This window comes from Mandrillus leucophaeus, unplaced genomic scaffold (assembly GCF_000951045.1).
Source record: "Mandrillus leucophaeus isolate KB7577 unplaced genomic scaffold, Mleu.le_1.0 Scaffold9, whole genome shotgun sequence".
Classification (NCBI taxonomy): domain Eukaryota; kingdom Metazoa; phylum Chordata; class Mammalia; order Primates; family Cercopithecidae; genus Mandrillus; species Mandrillus leucophaeus.
In genome coordinates this window covers 10195601-10203142 of record NW_012109807.1, presented here as the reverse complement: position 1 = coordinate 10203142, position 7542 = coordinate 10195601, and the positions used below count along the sequence as shown (strand labels likewise).

At 47.0% G+C, this 7542-nt stretch overlaps 1 protein-coding gene across 1 annotated transcript in view; it reads right to left on the bottom strand.

Moving 5' to 3' along the window:
• Nucleotides 1–642: 642 nt before the first annotated feature.
• MRPS5 (mitochondrial ribosomal protein S5) overlaps nucleotides 643–7542 on the bottom strand; it is a 33434-nt gene continuing 26534 nt past the window's right edge. Inside the window, exons 12-13 of the mRNA XM_011969690.1 lie at nucleotides 3567–3703; nucleotides 643–1018 (exon numbers count right to left, since the gene is read on the bottom strand). Coding sequence (XP_011825080.1) covers nucleotides 794–1018; nucleotides 3567–3703 — 362 coding nt within the window. The 3' untranslated portion in view covers nucleotides 643–793. The remainder of the gene's footprint in view (nucleotides 1019–3566; nucleotides 3704–7542) is intronic.

Here is a 7542-nt window from a genome sequence, read left to right as displayed (position 1 = left end):
CGGACGATAATAAAAGATTGAACATTTGTGTCATCAGTGTCCCAGAAAGAGGATGTGGGTGGGGCAGAAAGAGTATGCAAAGAAATAAAAATAAAACGTTCCACAGAATGGGTAAAAACTTTTGTAAGGCATGCATCTGACAGGGGCTTATATCTAGAAACTATAAGGAACTCAATAATAACAAAAAATAACTTTTTAAATGGGCGAAGGCCCTGAATAGACATTTCTCCAAAAAACATATACAAATGGCCAATCAGCACATGAAAAGACGCTCAACATCATCGGCCCTCAGGGAAATACAACGGTGTACAATTAATCGCCACTTAACATTCCCAATGTAGCCAACAACTTCCATTTCCACTGTGGAAAAGTTTGGCAGTTCCTCAAGGTAGTCAAGTTACTTAACTGCTCTGTCAAATGAAGTTAATCACGTTCACTTTGGATGAATGAGTTCATATATATCAGCTGTAACTGCTATAGCGATTACCACTGTGTACGTTATTACCGATCGGGTCAAATTATTAGCCCCGTCTCCCTAATTCATTTACTTTCGTTACTTTGGAAGAATATTTAAAGTAGTCTTGAACTGAGATATGTATGTAAAGGTTCTATCACATTGGCATATAACATGTGCTCAATAAATGAAAGCTGTTAATTATTTATTTCTGAAGAGTTTACAGATTAAACTTTCCTCAAAACAAACAAAAACCAAGGCCACGCCCCAAGCTGTGAGGGGCTGAGTCTCTCCTGGTCTCTCCGAGGTACGGGAACTGGCTGCACAAGGCCAGAGAGCTTACGTGGCGGCTCTCTTCAAATTAGCCCACACAGAGCGCTTCATCCCCTGCGCGGCCTTCACGTCTTGCCAGTCCAGTTTGATGTCTGGAACTTCCTCTTCTGGCTCCGGATCCTTCCTCAGGGCCCCCCGGGGGGAGGCCACCACAATGGGCAGAGGGCCACACTCCTCCCGCATTTCCACAACATGGAGACCCTTCTTATCAGCCAGCTGCTGATGGGTTTCCTGGGCAAGACCAGATTCACAACAGATTAGGTCTGAAGTACATTTGCAACATACAGAGCAGGAACTTCCACAGGCCAGAAGAGTACAGCCTGGGGGAATTCAAAGGCCATGTCAGTGGATTTGGGTTAATGTGTTTTGTGGCTAAACTCTAATAACCTGTCATGGGTGGAGCCATTTCAGCCTCACCTGCCGCATCTGCCCACCCCAAACTGGGACAGAGGAAGGGCCTTGGCCTCTGGTCTCTCGGTTCTAAACCCTCCTGATTATGCACCATGCTGTGCCAAACACTGCACTTGAATCTCACCAACCCCCTAGATCTAACTACCAATTTACAGTAAATATAGGGGAGATAAGACATGAAGGACCCTACAGGTATTTTAGTCAGCAACAGGCCAGGAAGCACCACAGAACAAACAACCTGGTTTCCTCAACAAAAAATCCTAAGGGGGCAGGGCAGGGGGGGCGGGAGACGAGGGGAACCTATTTAAAAGGCATAGCAAAAACATACATTAACCTGTTCTGCAAGCTGATTCAAACATATTGTGTAAAAAAAATTTTTTTTAATCTAACAAATGGAATTTGTTTGTTTGTATGAACACTGATTGGATGTCTGATGATACAAGTTACTGTTATTTTTTTAGGTATGGTAATAGTATTACAGGATTTTAAAAATCCTTATCTTTTCGAAGATACATACTAAAATATTCAGGGGTGAAATAAAATGTCTGAGATTTGCTTCAAAATAACGGGGGGTGGTACTAACAAGCAAGACTGGTCACGAGCTGGGTGACGGCCATGGAGACTCACTGCAGAGGGCAGACAGAGATCTGGAAGCCGGCAGATCAGTTCAGTAGACGTTATTCATGGTACAGTGACATACCTGCTACGTCAATCCCGTGATCCTGGGCCTTATGGCTGCCTTGCACTATTCTATGTATGTTTGAAATTAGAAAAGAGATGAGCCATTCCACAACAAAATAAAATAACTTATATTGGTGTATCTTTCAATCAAAGCACATCAGCTAAATTGGTGGCATCTTTGCCTTTTTGAGTGACATATTAAATAATGCAACCTTTTATAGCTGATGGCATTTTAGGAGAGATGATATATGGTAACTACATCAGAAGGTTAAAAAGACTAACAGAAAACAAAAATATCACATAAAAGAACAAGCCTAGGCCAGGCACGGTGGCTCATGCCTGTAACCCCAGCACTTTGGGAGGCCAAGGCAGGTGGATCATGAGGTCAGGAGTTCAAGACCAGCCTGACCAACATGGTGAAACCCCGTCTCTATTAAAAATATAAAAATTAGCCGGGCATGGTGGCACGTGCCTGTAGTCCCAGCTACTCAGGAGGCTGAGGCAGGAGAATTGCCTGAACCCAGGAGGCGGACATTGCAGTGAGCTGAGATGGAGCCACTGCACTCCAAACCTTGGTGACAGAGTGAGACTCCGTCTCAAAAAACAAAAACAAACAAACAAACAAAAACAAAAACAGAACAAGTCTACTGGATCATAAATAACATCTATCTAAAACCAACACCTTAATTAAACCTCTAATGTTTCCGTTTGGAAGTGCTCTGAAGGGTGTTTAGACAGTACCCACACACAAAAACTGTTCAGAAAACAGAAGGCTTTTACCCCAAGCCTTCCCTTTTCTTTTAATTTTCCTACTTGAAACAGAGACATGTAAAATTTCTCCATGGATCACTCTAACTAAAACCCACTACTGTACTCCTGAAGTATCAGGAAGTCTGCCCGAGTCCTCAGCTAAACAGGGTCAGCAAATGGAGCCTACTGAACCTGGTTGTCTTTTCTGCTCATCCACCATGCTGAGGTCTACCCATCCTTTCAAGAGACAGGCCAGCCCTGCTAGGCAGGGAGGGCGGCTGCCCAAGAACGGGGAGCCGGTGCAGCCACAGCCCTGCCCTCCATGGTGGGTGACTGGGAGCCGGGTCCAGGGCTCCCACTGATGAGGAAAAGTAACCTGGCATGTTAATGTTCAGAGTTCCACCAACCCAGGCGTCAGTCCGAACCTCAGTCCGAACCCCTACACAGGTAACCTGCCATGTTAACGTTCAGAGCTCCCTACCAACCCAGGCATCAGTCCGAACCACCTACACAGGTTAACAGGGAACGGACTGTGCCTGCCCTGAGTGCTTCACCCTAGCCCCAACTGAAAGGACTAAATTAGGAAACAGACTTTCTCTTTTGATTTTACTTTTCCATACTGTTGGAGTTTTAGAACAAGCATGGGTTATTTTCCTAATAACATGTAGACTGTAATTATTGGCTTTAAAAAATGCTACTTAGAAAAACCCATGAAATACTTTTTATAAGGTAATTTTCACGAACTCGTCAGTGGATTTAACTAAACTGATGTAGTCACAGACAGCAAAGAATGCCCAACTCCTCAGGTGGCCCCAGGAAAGCATTGCCAGGAGGCCCCAGGAAAGCATTGCCAGGAGGCCCCAGGACATCGCAGCCCCAACACACACAACTGAAATACAAACTAGAACTTCTGTTTCAGACCCCGGGGAAGGGTTACCTGTCTGGAGAGCCCATGGAACAGGCCATGGGTGAGGTTGATCATATTAACAGACCCAGAGACCTTGGCGTACATGTCTTTGATGCCAATGAGCCGGCAGATGGTGATGATGGCTCTGTGGCAGCGGAGGCCGTAACCTAGAAAAGGAGAACCGGGTGAAACACAGCCCACTCGCCTGCAGCGGGAGGAGTCGCCCTGCTGACTTTCGCATGGCTTCACTCTGGGCTTCGGGAAACTGGTTCACATTCTGGTATCACCACTTCCTAGTGAGCTGACCCGTGACAACTCACTTGACTTCCAAGATGACACTTCAACAGGATACTACAAGGATTAAAAAGATGACACCTACAAATATCTTGAACACGTATCCAGGGCAAAGAAACAGGATTGTTACTGAGATTAACAAACATGCATGAAGACTCCTGACACTCCAGACTCATGTTAACTAAGGACGGAGGGACACACCTCTTTCACCCTCCTTGATAGTTAGTTACCCTGAGCAGACTGGTCCACTTCCTCCTCCCGGAGAAGCTCTTCTTTTCGTGTTGGTAACACATCCTCTCCTGGCTTTCCTCCTAGCTATTGGCCTGTCCTCTCCTCCTTGCTGGCCTCTCAATCTTGGTGGGGGGTCTCCCCTCCAGCCACTTGCCCTACCCTTTTCTGCCTGTAATCCCTTCTCCAGAGAGCTTTAAAAACACAAACCAAACACGTTGTTCCCCATTTAAAGATCCCTCCTTCCCACTGTTCTCAAGATTAAAATAAAGAATGCCCTGGCCTATTCAGAGCCTTCTGTGCCTGAGAGTCCTGCCCACCTCCCTGACCTCATCTAGAGACATGACGCCTCCTGCTGGCTTCCTCACCTTAAGGACTGCACTTGGGATTCCCTCTGCCTGGAATGTCCTCCCAGCTCTGCCCCCTTGGCTCCTTCTCTTCTTCAAGGTCCCATTCAAATTGCTCCTCCTCAGACAGGCCTTCTGTGACCATGCTATTCAAGGTGGCATCCTTCCTTCTGCCTTCCTCCCTTGTACTCTAACACAGTACCCTGATTAGGGCATTCAACAAAACCTGTTTATCCAACGTTTCCCCTGAATGGAAGATGGCCCTCATAAGGGCCAGGATATTGTTTGCTCACCGTGGTGTCCCCAGAGCCTACAGCAGCATCTGGCAAGTGCAGGTGGAGTGAGGGAGCTGCAGGGCCCAAGTATGGCCTCCAACATTCTTATTTGCCAGACATACAACTCAGCACACACCTCTTATGCTCCAAGGCAGAAAATCTCCTCTGGAAGTTGGACATTACTGGCTTTCTAGTTTGACTTTTTATGGGCAAGAACTATTCCTTCTACTTGAAAGGGCCAATGAACTGTGGGCTCCATCATTACGCCACAGTGTGCAAGACCTTAAGAGGAGAGCTAAAGACCGGTCACAATGGGGTCCTCTGTTCTTCCAGATGGAGTTATTCACACACAGAACAGGTGCCATCCATGTCTGGATGAGCACGGGTGCACACACAGCCAGCGAGAGGTACACGTGGAAAGGGCATCGTGCAGATTCTGGAAGGAATCTCAGCTCTACCCTGCCACTGCTTGCTGGATAACCGTGACAAGAAGGCCCCCCTTAAAATACCTACTTGGCAGGGCTGCTGGTGAGTGCCGCGAAGGTGTGTGATACACAGCACCTGGACCAGCACAGACACTGCAATGAACACTGCCACTGCGTGACACACACACCAACACCCACGTGGTCGTGGTTGTGGTCAGTCCAATGGTAATGATTTCACTACCTTCCAGGCAGAGACTGTGTCAAAAAACACTGAATAAATATGGCCAAGTTTTGCAGTGCTGTGTGTGGAACTGAATACTGTTCTATAGCCGAGGCAGAAGTGTTCCATGGTGAAATAAATTTGGGAACACCACACCCTCCATTTCTCTTGGGAGATTCATATTGCATGGCAGAGCATTAATGACTGCAACATTCACAAAGATGCACAAACACTTTTGGTGCCTTTCCTTAATCCAGTTCTGCCATTTGGCATCCTTTTTGGAGTAGCACCTTTTCTATCTCCTACAGAACTAGTAACACGTAAGCGACGTTGTTTAGGAAATGCCTATTTGAACATGTATGTACAAAATGTCTATAAACGTGTATGTATTTAGGAAACGTGTAATGGTCTAGATAATACAAAAACCTGAAAAACACAGCTTTGATTAGAAGACAGGAAAGATTTTAAAAGGTAGCTTCTTCAATTAAATTAAAATTACAGCAGTCATTTCAATGGGATTCCGTTCCCAGATGGCCGAATAGGAACAGCTCCGGTCTGCCGCTCCCAGCGTGATCGACGCAGAAGACGGCTGATTTCTGCATTTTCAACTGAGGTACCTGGTTCATCTCACTGGGACTGGTTGGATGGTGGGTGCAGCCCATGAAGCAGGGCGAGGTACTGCCTCACCTGGGAAGCGCAAGGGGTCAGGGGATTTCCCTTTCCTAGCCAAGGAAAGCTGTGACAGACTGTACCAGGAAAATCGGGACACTGCCCCCTACACACTGTGCTTTTCCAACAGTCGTAGCAGACGGCACACCCGGAGATTACACCCTGTGCCTGGCTCAGCGGGTGCCACGCCCACGGAGCCTTGCTCACTGCTAGTGCAGCAGTTTGAGATCCAGCTATGAGGCAGCCCTGGCTGGGGGAGGGGCGTCCGCCATTGCTGAGGCTTGAGCAGGTAAACAAAGCGGCCAGGAAGCTCGAACTGGGTGGAGCCCACTACAGCTCAATAAGGCCCACCTGCCTCTGTGGACCCCACCTCTGGGGCAGGGCATGGCTGAACAAAAGGCAGCAGAAACTTCTGCAGACTTAAACGTCCCTGTCTGACAGCTCTGAAGAGAGCAGTGCTTCCCCCAGCATGGCGTTTGAGCTCTGAGAATGGACAGACTGCCTCCTCAAGTGGGTCCCTGACCCCCCGTGTAGCCTAAGAGACACCTCCCGGTACGGGCCGACTGACACCTCATACAGCTGGGTGCCCCTCTGAGACGAAGTTTCAAGAGGAAGGATCAGGCAGCATTATTTCCTGTTCTGCAATATTTGCAGCTCTGCAGCCTCCACTGGTGATACACAGGCAAACAGGGACTGAAGTGGACCTCCAGCAAACTCCAACAGACCTGCAGCTGAGGGCCCTGACTGTTAGAAGGAAAACTAACAAACAGAAAGGACATCCACGCCAAAACCCCATCACCACCATCAAAGACCAAAGGTAGATAAAACCACAAAGACTCTCTGGGGAGACATTGAGCAGAAAAGCTGAAAATTCTAAAAACCAGAGTGCCTCTTCTGCTCCAAAGGATCCCAGCTCCTCGCCAGCAACAGAACAAAGCTGGACGGACAACGACTTTGACAAGTTGGCAGAAGTAGACTTCAGAAAGTCGGTACTAACAAACTTCTCCGAGCTAAAGGAGGATGTTCGAACTCCATCACAGAAAGCTAAAAACCTTGAAAAAAGATTAGACGAATGGCTAACTAGAATAAACAGTGTAGAGAAGACTTTAAATGACCTGATGGAGCTGAAAACCATGGCAAGAGAACTACGTGACAAATCCACAAGCTTCAGCAGCCGATTCGATCAAGTGGAAGAAAGGGTATCAGTGATTAAAGATCAAATGAATGAAATGAAGCGAGAAGAGAAGTTTAGAGAAAAAAAGAGTAAAAAGAAACAAACAAGCCTCCAAGAAATATGGGACTACGTAAAAAGACCAAATCTACATTTGAATGGTGTACCTGAAAGTGACAGGCAGAATGGAACCAAGCTGGGAAACACTCTTCAGGATATTATCCCCAACCTAGCAAGGCAGGCCAACATCCAAATTCAGGAAATGCACAGACCACCACAAAGATACTCCTCGAGAAGAGCAACCCCAAGACATAATTGTCAGATTCACCAAGGTGGAAATGAAGGAAAAAATGTTAAGGGCAGCCAGAGAGAAAGGT